The sequence below is a fragment of the Sorex araneus genome, chromosome 9, assembly GCF_027595985.1.
Source record: "Sorex araneus isolate mSorAra2 chromosome 9, mSorAra2.pri, whole genome shotgun sequence".
NCBI lineage: Eukaryota > Metazoa > Chordata > Mammalia > Eulipotyphla > Soricidae > Sorex > Sorex araneus.
The window spans coordinates 1,267,520-1,280,708 of record NC_073310.1 but is presented as its reverse complement, the minus strand read 5'-3'; the positions used below and the strand labels follow the sequence as shown (position 1 = coordinate 1,280,708).

General features: G+C 68.8%; 1 protein-coding gene across 2 annotated transcripts in view; it reads left to right on the top strand.

Moving 5' to 3' along the window:
• Window positions 1–13,189, top strand: part of TMEM132C (transmembrane protein 132C) — a 64,237-nt gene that overhangs the window by 22,236 nt on the left and 28,812 nt on the right. For both annotated transcript variants that reach the window (XM_055147622.1, XM_055147621.1), the window contains exon 2: window positions 8,484–9,390. In XM_055147622.1, the coding sequence (XP_055003597.1) occupies window positions 8,484–9,390 (907 nt within the window). The remainder of the gene's footprint in view (window positions 1–8,483; window positions 9,391–13,189) is intronic.

Genomic DNA, 13,189 nt, shown 5'->3' with positions numbered 1-13,189 from the left:
GTCTCTGCTCTCTCCTGTCTCTGCTCTCCTGTCTCTGTCTCTCCTGTCTCTGCTCTCTCCTGTCTCTGTCTCTCCTGTCTCTGCAGTCCTGTCTCTGTCTCTCCTGTCTCTGCAGTCCTGTCTCTGTCTCTCCTGTCTCTGTCTCTCCTGTCTCTGTCTCTCCTGTCTCTGCTCTCTCCTGTCTCTGTCTCTCCTGTCTCTGTCTCTCCTGTCTCTGCTCTCTCCTGTCTCTGTCTCTCCTGTCTCTGCAGTCCTGTCTCTGCTCTCCTGTCTCTGTCTCTCCTGTCTCTGCGCTCTCCTGTCTCTGTCTCTCCTGTCTCTGTCTCTCCTGTCTCTGCTCTCTCCTGTCTCTGTCTCTCTGTCTCTGCAGTCCTGTCTCTGTCTCTCCTGTCTCTGTCTCTCCTGTCTCTGCGCTCTCCTGTCTCTGCAGTCCTGTCTCTGTCTCTCCTGTCTCTGCTCTCTCCTGTCTCTATCTCTCCTATCTCTGTCTCTCCTCTCTCTGTCTCTCCTGTCTCTGTTCTCTCCTGTCTCCGTCTCTTCTGTCTCTCCTGTCTCTGCTCTCCTGTCCCTGTCTCTCCTGTCTCTGCGCTCTCCTGTCTCTGCTCTCCTGTCTCTGTCTCTCCTGTCTCTGTTTCTCCTGTCTCTGTCTCTCCTGTCCCTGTCTCTCCTGTCTCTGTCTCTCCTGTCCCTGTCTCTCCTGTCTCTGCTCTCCTGTCCCTGTCTCTCCTGTCTCTGTCTCTCCTGTCCCTGTCTCTCCTGTCTCTGCTCTCCTGTCCCTGTCTCTCCTGTCTCTGCGCTCTCCTGTCTCTGCTCTCCTGTCTCTGTCTCTCCTGTCTCTGTTTCTCCTGTCTCTGTCTCTCCTGTCCCTGTCTCTCCTGTCTCTGCTCTCTCCTGTCTCTGTCTCTCCTGTCCCTGTCTCTCCTGTCTCTGTGCTCTCCCGTCTCTTCCCTGCGCGGTCAGTGGGCTCCCGGGCCTTGCAGCTGTGGCGCAGGAGCAGGTGCAGGGGGCACCGTGGTGCTGAGGTCACGGTCCAGCCTGTGGTGCCAGTGGAGTCCCAGGTCTGGCTCCACCGTTCGGGGGTCCTGACCCACCGTGGGGCCCCGGCTGCCGAGTGTGAAGGGGTTTGGCCCCGATGGGAAGCAGAACCGCAGGGAACCCTCCTTTCCTGCCGGTGCCCGCGAGCCACAGAGATGCCCACGGTGCCCACCCTACCAGGGCACGTGCAGGGCAGGAGCCCCCGAACACAGGGCCCAGGAGAGCCCCAGACACGGGCACACGCAGGCAGGGACCCGCCTCCCGCCCGTTTCTTCTGCTGCACATGCTGGAAGCCTGCAGAGCCTCACGCTCCCCGTGCTCCCCACCTCCCCGTGCTCCCCACCTCCCCACCTCCCCGTGCCCCCCACCTCCCCGTGCTCCCCACCTCCCTGTGCTCCCCACCTCCCCATGCTCCCCGTGCTCCCCACCTCCCCGTGCTCCCCACCTCCCCGTGCTCCCCATGCCCCCACCTCCCCGTGCTCCCCGTGCTCCCCACCTCCCCGTGCTCCCCACCTCCCCGTGCTCCCCACCTCCCCATGCTCCCCACCTCCCCACCTCCCCGTGCTCCCCACCTCCCTATGCTTCCCACCTCCCCATGCTCCCCATGCTCCCCACCTCCCCATGCTCCCCACCTCCCCACCTCCCTGTGCTCCCCACCTCCCTGTGCCCCCCACCTCCCCGTGCTCCCCACCTCCCCGTGCTCCCAGCCTCCCCATGCCCCCTATCTCCCCGTGGTCCCCCACCTCCCCGTGGTCCCCCACCTCCCCGTGCCCCCCACCTCCCCGTGCCCCCCACCTCCCCGTGCTCTCCACCTCCCCGTGCTCCCCACCTCCCCGTGCTCCCCACCTCCCCATGCTCTTCACTTCCCTGTGCTCCTCACCTCCCCGTGCTCCCCACCTCCCTGTGCTCCCCGTGCTTCTCACCTCCCCGTGCTCCCCACCTCCCCATGCTCCCCGTGCTCCCCACCTCCCCGTGCTCCTCACCTCCCCATGCTCCCCACCTCCCCATGCTCCTCACTTCCCTGTGCTCCTCACCTCCCCGTGCTCCCCACCTCCCCATACTCCCCATACTCCTCATACTCTCCATCTCCATATGTTCCCCACACTCCCAGTGCTCCCCATCTCCCGTGCTCCCCCAGCCTGTCCCTGGCCCCAGGCCTATGGCACCTGCTCTGCACACCTGTGTCTCCAGGCTGAGGAGACTCCATGGTTTGGGTGCTCCTCCCCTGAGCTGCTCCCAACATTGCCTCGAGCTCAGGTGCAGACACCCAGGGGTGCTGGGGGTGCTGCTGGGCTCAGGCGGAGGGAGGGGTCACTCCTGCTGGGGGGGGGCAACGGAACCAGCAGAGCGTGGGAGAAACAGGTGAAACCCGGGTGGGGCCGGGCCGCTCTGGGCTCACTGCTGCCCTCGTGCCGTGGGGCGTCGTGTGGGGCAGCGGCGGCAGGACGGACCCTGCGCCTCAGCGCCGACCCCCACTCTGCCCCCGCGTGTCACCGGAAAGAGCAGCAGGACGACGTGTGACAGGAGTGTGAGCCCGGAGCCCGGCGGGGTCCTGGCCACGCGGCGAGGCTGTAACTGCATGAGCCCGGCGGGGTCCTGGCCACGCGGCGAGGCTGTGACCGCGGGGGCCTTGCACCTGCTGATTCTCGACTCCATGGGTGCGGCCGCTGCTCGCTCGTCCACGCGGCCTCCTCCCCGGGCTCCCTCTGCCGGGCGGGCGGCATGTGCCCAGCTGGAGGCCGCGGCCCACGCGGCTGGTGGCTCTGCAGTGACGGTTCCTGCTGGCACACGCCCGCGCGAGTTCCCTGAGGGCTCCCGGGTGCCCGTAACGGCGGCTGCGGCCGCGCCCCAGTGCGTCCCTCGAGGGGATTCTGACGCGAGGGCCGGTGGGCAGCAGTCTCCCTGCGCTCGTGAGCCCCGGGCCCGAGTTCGAGAGGGTGGCGGGAGCCTGGGCAGCTGGCCGCGGGCCACAGGATGTTTCGGGAGCGGAGCTCTGGAGAGATGTGTCCCCGGGAGACACCGGCCACGCGCCTGCGGGTGTCGTTCCGAGCTCTGAGGGCTGCTCGTTTACTCGTGTTTAAATCAATGTCATTTTCCTCTCCCGGGGTCCTGTCACTCTCGTTCCACCGCGGGAGCAGGTGACAGTTCCCAGGGACTCTGCCTTCCCGTCCATCGTTGTTTCATCTTCAAACAGCACCTTGGGCTGTCGCTAAGTCGGTGGCTGGTGGTGAGTTCACCACAGGGACGGGAGCCCAGACCTCGCGGGCGGGGACGGGCCAGCCCACACCGGGCAGGGGGAGGGCGGGACGGGCCAGCCCACACCGGGCAGGGGGAGGGCGGGGACGGGCCCAGCCCACACCGGGCAGGGGGAGGGCGGGACAGGCCAGCCCACACCGGGCAGGGGGAGGGCGGGACGGGCCAGCCCACACCGGGCAGGGGGAGGGCGGGACGGGCCAGCCCACACCGGGCAGGGGGAGGGCGGGACGGGCCAGCCCACACCAGGCAGGGGGACAGGATGGGCCCAGGGCGCTGCTCGTGCGACTGCCCGCTGTCCCTTCACGGCGGGGTCACTGTGGGCCCAGCGGGGACGGTGTCCCCAGGGCAGTAGGAGGGTGGCTTTGGGGGACCCTCCGATACTGACGCCCAGCCAGGGCCTTTCCCTCCCCCACACCCAACACCCACCCGGGCCTCCACTCTGGGCACCCCAAGGGCTCTCGTCAGGCTGTGAGCCCCGAGGGGCCTCTCTGGAGCCTACAGGCGGGTGGCCGTGCACAGCCGGGCCCAGCAGAAAGTGCTCCGAGTTCTCGGGGACCTAGAACCAAGGAGGGCGAGAGGCAGGACCTGGAGGGGCCCAGTGCCCTGGCCGTGCAGCCAGGGGTTCCGCTGTCCCCGCCCCACCCCTGCCCTTTCCTCCTCCCCTCTCTCTTCCTCTCCCTCCTCCCCTCCCCTCTTCTTCCTCCCTTCCCCCCCTCTTCCCCTCTCCTCCCCTCCCCCTTCCCTCCCCCTCCCCTCAACCTCTCCCCTCTCCTCTCTGCCCTCCCCTCTCCTCCCCTCCCCCCTTCCCCTTCCCTCCCTCCTTCCCCTCCCCTCTCCCCTCCCCTCCCTCCCCTCCCTCCTGTCCCCTTCCCCCCTTCCCCTCTCCTCCCCTCCCCCTCCCCTCAACCTTTCCCCTCTCCTCTCTGCCCTCCCCTCTCCTCCCCTCCCTCCTTCCCCTCCCCTCTCCCCTCCTCTTCTTCCCTCCTCTTCCTCCTGTCCCCTCCCTCCCTCTCCTCCTGTCCCCTTTCCCCCCACTTCCCCTCCTCTCCCCTCCCTCTCCCCTCCCCTCCCCTCCTCCTCCCCGGGCCTCTCTGGGTGGGCTCTGACTGTGCCTTGGCGTGGGTGTGGGGTGCAGAGGCCCCTGCAGGGTTAGTCCCCCGCTGGGTTGATTTTCTCCTGAGAGGAGCGGGAGGCCGTTGTCTCGCTGAGAGCCCAGAGCTCTGACCCCAGGCCGGCGACTCTCCCTGAGGGGAGCCGAGGTCTCCCGGCGGTCCTTCCTCCACGTCGTCTTGCGTTTGGGGCTGGACCAGGCCCCTCCGAACTGTGGCCAGGGGCCAGCCAGAGGACAGGGGTCAGACTGCCTCCGGGCCCCGAGCTCAGCCGGGCTCGGGGGTCTGGCCGGGGTGACCTGGGGAGCTCCCAGCGCCCTGCTGTGTCCCGCGTGGACAGGGCCGGGGTCGCCCGCGGGCCTCCGGGAGGTCAGCGGCCTCCACGAGGGGGCCTCGGGCTGCCCCTGCCGGCCCACCTGCTGTGTCCTGGGAAGGGGTTTCGCTCACACGTTGTCCAGACCAGACGCGAGGCTGCGAACGCAAGGCCCCTCTACCGCCGGCTCGAGCTGGGGTCCGAGTCCCATCCAGCGCAGTGGAGTCTCGACAAGGACCCCGGCCCCGGCTCCGAGTTCGAGCAGCTTCTATAGGGCTTGGTTACATGACAGCACCTCTCTAGGCCCTGGCGACGTGTTTCCGGTTCTGGCCCCTGCCCGCCCGCGGCTGCCCTCCCTCGCCCGCTCTGCCAGGCTGGGGGCCCTGCCCGGGGCCCCTGCCCCCACGGGCTGTTCCCTGTGGTATTGTTTCCTGAGAAGCCGGGACCTTCTGACGGGGGACCTGGAACTCGGGCCTGCTGAGTTTCCATCTTAGAGTGCAGCCGGTCATGGCGCCCTTCCCGCGGGGAGCGAGTGTCCGAGTGCCCGTCGGGGCCACAGGGCGCGTCTCCCGTCCCCCCGGCTCCCAGGGTCCCCTGCGGCCGGCCACGGGGTCTGGAGAAGGCCCTGCTGCCCCAGAGGGCTGCCGGCAGGGGCGGGAACGCGGCTGCACGCCACGGAAGCGCCCCCTCGGGAGGGAAGGACTTCGCCAAGCGCTGATTCCCATGAATTGAGATAATTGGGACTCGTAGGGCCAAGCCAGTCCCTGCAGAAAGAATGCCGCCATCTGCGATAAATAGCCCTCCCCCCTCCCTCTCCCTCCCCTCCCCCTCCCCTCCTCCCTCTCCCTCTCCCTCTCCCTCCCCCCTCCTCCCTTTCCCTCTCCCCCCTCTCCCTCTCCCTCCCCCTCCCTCTCCCTCTCCCTCTCACTCCCCCTTCCCTCTCCCTCTCCCTCTCCCTCCCCCCTCCCTTGCTCCCTCTCCCTCCCCCTCCCCTCCTCCCTCTCCCTCTCCCCCTCCCTCTCCCTCTCGCTCCCCCTTCCCTCTCCCTCCTCCCTCTCCCTCTCCCTCCCCTCCCCCCTCCTCCCTTTTCCTCTCCCCCTCCCCTCCTCCCTCTCCCTCTCCCCCTCCCCCCTGCACACTTAGCCTGGCGTCCGCCTGTGCTGTGATGCCCTGAAGTTGAATCTGCCCACCACGGGCCGAGTTTCCCCGTCGCCCGCGTTGTTCCCAGTGTTTGGAAGCCGACTCACGGCCCGCAGCCTGTGGTCCTCGGTGGCGCCCCCTGCAGGTCGCGCCCCACTCAGGACCCGCCTCCCGCGCTGACCGCCGACCCGGAGCCAGGGCGGCCCCTGGCCACTGTTCCCTCCCCCGGGGAGGTCGGGGGTCTCGGAAACATCTCGACCCTCTCTGGGCGCCCCCAGGATGCCGCCTGGCTCTCCGGGCCGTGCTCCCTGCGGCCCAGCCCTGGCCGGCAGCAGACCGTGAGGGAGGGGCCTGCGCTTGGCCGCGTGGGGGCTGCCGACGGCCCCGCCATGGCGCCCGGCGTGGGCTCGGCTGCGGCTTGGGCCCGAGTCTGGGGGTGGGGGGAGGGACGCAGCCCGCGGCGAAGGCTCCGGGGCCCAGAGGCGCCTGTGCTCGGGTCAGCATCCCGCAAGGAGGGCCTCGCCCCGCCCCCGCCCTCGCCTCGCTCCGCCCTGCCCTCGCCCCGCCCTCGCCCTCGCCCCGCCCTGCCCTCGCCCCGCCCCGCCCTCGCCCCGCCCCGCCCTCGCTCCGCCCCGCCCTCGCCCCGCCCTGCCCTCGCCCCGCCCTCGCCCTCGCCCCGCCCCACCCTCGCCTCGCCCCGCCCCCGCCCTCGCTCCGCCCTGCCCTCGCCCCGCCTTGCCATCGCCCCGCCCTCGCCCTCGCCCCGCCCCACCCTCGCCTCGCCCCGCCCCCACCCTCGCCCCGCCCTGCCCTCGTCCCGCCCTCGCCCCGCCCTCGCTCTGCTTTCCCCAGGGGACGGGGCGGGGCTGGAGAAGAATCGAGGCCGTTCTGTGCCTCAGTTACTCTCCTACCCCACCTGGTTCCAGTCGCCTCCCAAACTGTCCATCTGTCCGTCCCTCCGTGCTCTACCCATCGCTCTGCCACCTAGCATGCATCTTCCTGCGGGCCCATCTCTTCATCCGTCTCCCCACTCTTCTGCCCTCCCTCCATCACACACTCATCCATCCACCCACTTGTGTCACCCACTTCTGTACCCATCGGTCCCAACGTCCGTCCTCCACATCCATCCACCCACCAGTCATCACTCAGACTTACACCCATCTGCCCCCTAACCATGCACCCACTACCCATCCCTCCTTCATCCCTCACCCACCCACCCATCCACCCACCCACCTATCCATCCATCCACCCATCCATCCATCCATCCACCCACCCATCCATCCACCCTCCCATCCATCTACCCATTCACCCGTCCATCCGTCCATCCATCCATCCATCCATCCATCCATCCATCCATCCACCCATCCATCCATCCATCCATCCATCCGTCCATCCATCCACCCACGGATCCCTCCACCCCACCCTTGTTTTTCCGTCCATCTGTGGAAACTGAAACTCCAGGCGGGGAAGGACCCGCCCAGCAGCCCGGGGTTGTGGTGCTGCCCACCCTATGTCTGGGTGGCCCCCTCCCTCTCCTTGCCCCTGTCCTTCCCTGCCGGGCCCGGGTGCGACTCTCACGCAGCGCAGGAAGGCGTTGCTGGGCGCCTGGGCTCCAGGTGGTGGCTGGAGCCGCCTGTTTGGACAGTGGCCGGGTCCCGGGGCAGCGGCCCGCGTGGGCTCAGGGCGAGCAAACAGCACCTGCTTCCCGGCAGAAGGTTTGTTTTTAGGCTTTTCTTCTCTTTATTTTTTTAATAAAAAGACGAAAGGAGGCGGGAGAGAGGAGAGCGTGCGGGGGTGAGGACGGGCGCGTGGCAGCGGGGTGGCCTTGGTTCCTGGCTCTGTCCTCTGTCCCGGCTGCTCCTCTGGCCGCAGCAGCAAAGGGGGCTTTGCTCTCAGGCCGGGGGTGGGGGCCCAGAGGGGGCCGAGAGGAGGCTGTTTGGCCCGTGCCAGCCGCTGAGTGCGTGAGCAGACGGAGGGACCGACTCACAGAGGGACGGGCTCCTGCTCCTCGGGCCCCTCGGAGACCACCCAGCGCGTTCCGTCTGGGGGGCTGGGGTAAGGTCGCGAGCTGTTATTTCACGTGGACAAACGCTTTCTGGTGGACATCAGCTCTGGTCCTGAGGTGTGCGACGTGCCGGCTTCCGCCTGCTCCCTCCCGTGTCGGCTCCGTGCCGTGGCCGGTCTCTGCCTGACATGCCGCCGGGCCTCTCCGTGTCCCTGTGACCGTGGTCGCTCACAGGCTGCAGGCTGTTCCCCATACGCAGCTCAGCCAGGAAATATACTTAAGCTCCGGCACACGGTCGACACACATGCGGCTCTGCCCAGGGAGTCGGGGGCCGCCGGCCCGTCCAAACCTCAGGACGTGTCCTGCCACGCCCCAGCCGGACTGTCCGTCCCAGAGCCAGTGCACACGCCACCGTGCCAGGGTCACCCCGAGGGTCCCAGCCCGGCAGCGGCCACACCACGGCCCCCGAGCCTCAGTGTTTCAGCGTCCGCTGGCCTGGAAGGGCCCGAGTAACCACGCTCTGCTCTCCCCTCTCTCCCCCTCCCCGCCTCCCCCTCTGCCCCTCTCCCCTCCTCCCTCTCCCCCTCTCCCCTCCTCCCCCTCTGCCCCTCTCCCCCTCCCGCAGTGACCGAGGCCCTCGCGGCGGCCGCCACCCTGCAGGCCTTCCCGCCGTCTCCGTCCCTGCCCGTGAGCTTCCGCGTGCTGGGAGCCGAGAGCGCCTTCTTCCTGCGGGCCAGCGGCCCCGACGCCCCGCGCAACGCCAGCCCGCAGGCCCGGGCCCAGGCCTTCTTCCCGCTCGGAGCCGCGCGGCCGCCCGTGCTCCAGGCCAGCTACGGGCCCTTCTCCGCCGAGCAGGAGGTGCCCCCCGAGCTCCTGCCGCCCGCGCCGGGCTGGCAGCTGCGCGCCCACGTGCTGCAGGAGCGGATCCACCGCGGCCGGCCCCGCGCGCACGTGCTGTTCCACGCACTGGGCCGGGCCTGGGCCGAGCCAGGCCCCGAGGCTGCACGGCTGCCCTGCGTGCGCGTGTTCGCCTTCCGGGACACGCAGCAGGTGCGCGGCGGCTGCCGGCTGCGGGGCGAGCTGGGGCTGTGCGTGGCGCGGCTGGACCTGCCGGCCAGCTGGTTCGGGCCCCCGATGGCGCCGGCCGGCAGGAGGAGGCCGGCGGCCGAGCCCGCGGAGGGCAGCCCCGTGGAGCTCTACTACAGCCTGCCGGCCGGGGAGCCACGCACCGACTGCGGGGCCGGGGACGCCGGCCGGGACAGCGCTGGCCGGGACAGCGCCGGCCGGGACAGCGCCGGCCGGGATAGCGCCAGCCAGCCGGGCCAGGACAGCCGCGAGGATGCCGCCGCCCGCCTGCAGAGACTCGGCACCGTCCACCTCTCTCGGGCTCCGGACAGTGCCCGGCTCAGGGAGGTGCGTCTGGACGACAACGTGGTCATTCAGCTGCCGGCCAGACCCGCCCGGCGGGGGGACGTGGTCACAGCGTCCATCGCCGTGGCCGGCAACACCACTGTGGACCTCTTCATCCTGAGGTAGGTGCCGGGTGGGCCGGGGAGGGGAGGGGGCTTGGCTCAGCCCTGGCCGGCCTGGCCTGGACGCCTGAACGGAACTGGCCTGTCTCTCGCTCGGGGGTGTTTTCCCGCCCCCCCCCCCAGTTCTCCGGCTCAGGCTGGCGGGAGGCGGGGTCCGGGGAGGGTCCTGCTGCTTGGACACTGCGGGTGGCCGTGTGCAGAGCCCCGGGAAGGCCCAGGGGTGAGTGACCATCCCTGGTGGCCGGGGCTACCGTGGGAAGCCGGACGCCCTCAAGGTCGTGAGGGTCAGCGGTCAGGGTGCAGCTCAGGTGAGGCAGAGGGGAAGGTGCTCTCGCGGGGGCCTGGAGGCACCAGGTAATCAATACCAGGTAATCAGTACCAGGTAGTCAGTACCTGGCTCGGTCACGACAGGCGTCGGGGCGCTGAGAGTCCAAGATGTGAAACAGGACAGTTGCCCGGGAAGGTGCCTCTCAGGGCCACAGCCAAGGCCGTGGGCTGGCCGCTCCCTGCGGGCCCTGTGCCCGTCCGTCGCTAGCGCAGGCCCTTGGGACAGGGACCCGAGCATGGGGGCGCCTCGAGCCGGGCCTGGCCGCTTCCCTCCTGCCGTCACTGAGCAGACTGACCCCCGCGGCCTCCTGCACGGGACGTGTGCCAGTGGCCGGGGCTGGGACGGCTGCAGGCGACCTCGGTCCTCTCTCTAGGGGACTGTCCCCTCCACACCGCCAGTCCCAGAGGCCCCAGGAGGGCAGGGGTCAGTGTGGGGTGTGGGGGACAGCAGGGGTCAGTGTGGGGCACAGCAGGGGTCAGTGTGGGGGACAGCAGGGGTCAGTGTGGAGGTCAGCAGGGGTCAGTGTGGGGAACATCAGGGGTCAGTGTGGGGGACAGCAGGGGTCAGTGTGGGGTGTGGTGAGGTGTTGGGGACAGCAGGGGTCAGTGTGGGGGACAGCAGGGTCAGTGTGGGGGACAGCAGGGGTCAGTGTGGGGGACAGCAGGGTCAGTGTGGGGGTCAGCAGGGGTCAGTGTGGGGGACAGCAGGGGTCAGTGTGGGGGTCAGCAGGGGTCAGTGTGGGGGACAGCAGGGGTCAGTGTGGGGGTCAGCAGGGGTCAGTGTGGGGGACAGCAGGGGTCAGTGTGCGGGACAGCAGGGCCGCAGGTCTGGCCCCTCCCCACCCGCTCCGTCTCAGAGACCCAGCACTGCAGCCGCTGCTGGCCGCAGCCCCGCCTGGACGTCCTCTGTCCACTCTAGCACCCGTGTGGCTGTGGCTGCTGTCCAGTCGTCCAGGGCCCAGAGGTCGTGGACTGTCCGGACCCTCCTGCAGGGACGGAGTGGCCACTGTGTCCTGGGGCTGCGCCTGTCCCCCGGGCCGTGCCCCTGTCCCCGCCTCGCTGCCCGTCCGGGCGCAGCTGTGTGGCGCAGAGGGGCCGAGGGGAGCCCCAACAGCCTCCGGGCCGCGGTGGGCCGGCACAGGCCCCGGGGCGCAGGACTCCCAGCTCTCCGTGACTGGGGCATGAAGGAGCCCGGGGGTGAGCGCCCAGCAGAGCCCCTGGGACCCCGAGATCATTTCAGGGTGCAGAGCGGGTCGGGCAGCGCCTTGCCCAGGGGCCCAGCAACCCGTCCCCGGGCGGGGAGGCCACTGGAGGACCAACAGGGTCTGGGCTGGACCTCAGCCTGGTGGGTCCAGCACAGAGGAATGACCACTGGGCATGCACATGTGCACACACACATACACAAACGCACATACACACATGTACACAGTTATACACATACATACACACACTTATACACACACATACATACACATACACTTATACACATACATGCACACACATACAACATACACGCAGTTTACACATACACTTATACACACATACACATACATACACTTATACACATACACGCACACACATACAACATACATAGTTATACACATACACTTATACACACATATACATACAGTTATACACACATACACAAATACACACACATATACACACATGCACACACACACACACACACACACAGCTGCCCTCTGATCTCATTCCACACACCATGGCTGCCTCCTGCTGGTCGTCAGGAGCGCCTGCAGGGCAGAGACCGGACGGGGCTGAGGCGCTTCCGTGCAAGTGGCCGTCCCAGGTCTGACCCCAGCATCACACAGGGTTCCCCGAGCACTGACAGGGGTGATTCCTGAGCACTGAGCCGGGAGTAGTCCCTGAGCACTGCCGGGTGTGAAACGGGGCAGCCCCGGGATGTAGGGGCAGGGCTGGGGGCTGAGTGACCCTGTGGGGTTGTGCCTGCGCCTTGACACGCCCCTCTGCAGAGAAACACGCCCCATCCTCCCTCCCACGGGCTGAGAGAAGTGGCAGGACGTCCCGGAGATGCCACAGTGAAGCCAGGCGCACCCATGCAAGGCACACCCACGCCGGGCACACCCGCGCCAGGCACACCCGCGCCAGGCACACCCATGCCGGGCACACCCCCACTGGGCACAGCCCCTCCGGGCACACCCCACAGGGCACAGCCCACAGGGCACACCCTCACGGGGCACACCCCACAGGGCACACCCCACAGGGCACACCCCCACCGGGCACACCCCCACAGGGCACACCCCACAGGGCACAGCCCACAGGGCACAGCCCCTCCGGGCACACCCCCACAGGGCACACCCCCTCAGGGCACAGCCCCCTCCGGACCAGCAACTGTTCCCGAGGCTGGTGCCCGCGGAGACGGGCTGTTTCCGTCAGTGGGCGTCTGCGCCAGGCCCGGGGACAGAGCCCTCTGCCCAAGGCCATCTGAGGCGGAGAAGCTTCAGACACACACAGCACCCAGCCCCCTGCTGACCCCGCGCCTGTGTCCACGCCCCTCTGCCGGCCCCGGACCAGTCTCCAGGGCAGCCCAAGACTGACCCCTCCAGCCCTCAGCGCCAAGACCAAGAAGAGTCCATGAGTGCAGAAGCCATGGAGACCCGGCCCCGCACTGTCCAGCATGAGTCCCACACTGGGCATCCCCCGGCGGGTCCAGTCCCCTCTGTGGTGGCCACTCCCCCACGTGGGGTCACTCCCCTCTGTGGTGGCCACTCCCCCATATGGGGTCCACTCCCCTCTGTGGTGGCCACTCCCCCATGTGGGGTCCACTCCCCTCTGTGGTGGCCACTCCCCCATGTGGGGTCCACTCCCCTCTGTGGGGTCCACTCCCCCATGGGGTGGCCACTCTCCCCGGGGGTCATTCTGAGGCTGATCTTCGGGACGAAGGGAAGGGGCAGTTTGCTTGTGCCTGGGAAGGATGAAGAGACGTGTCCCCGGGCCAGTGTGCCCCCCACCTCTAGCCCCGGGCCCAGGGCCCCACCCTTGCGCCTTCTTAGAGGCCCCTGGCAGGTCCCTGCGGCCCGGACAGAGGGGCCTGGAACCCTGCAGAGCTGAGAGGCCGTTACTGGGGCCCCAATCCGCCCCCCGCGGAGCCAGACAGGCCAGGAAGCTGCCCCCGACCAGAGCTGTCCCCTGTCCCCTCCCCAGCCCCCCGTCCCCGAGAGGCAGTCCCAGCTGGTTACCAGGGAAACCAGACTTTCTTTTCCCTGGGACTGCAACACGCACCCAACACTCAGCTCGGGGGCTGCGTCCTCGGAGCGTGTCCACGCGGGCACGTGGCGGGCGTCTGGGCTGCCCGGTGGGCTATGCCACCCCAGGGACTCCGTCATGGAGAAATCCGGGGGCGCTGGGGGAGCTCCCCGGTGCGGCCGGCGGGAAGGTCTGACGGGGTCGGCGGGGCAGCTGCAGCCCTGAGATGACGCCCTGGGGCCCC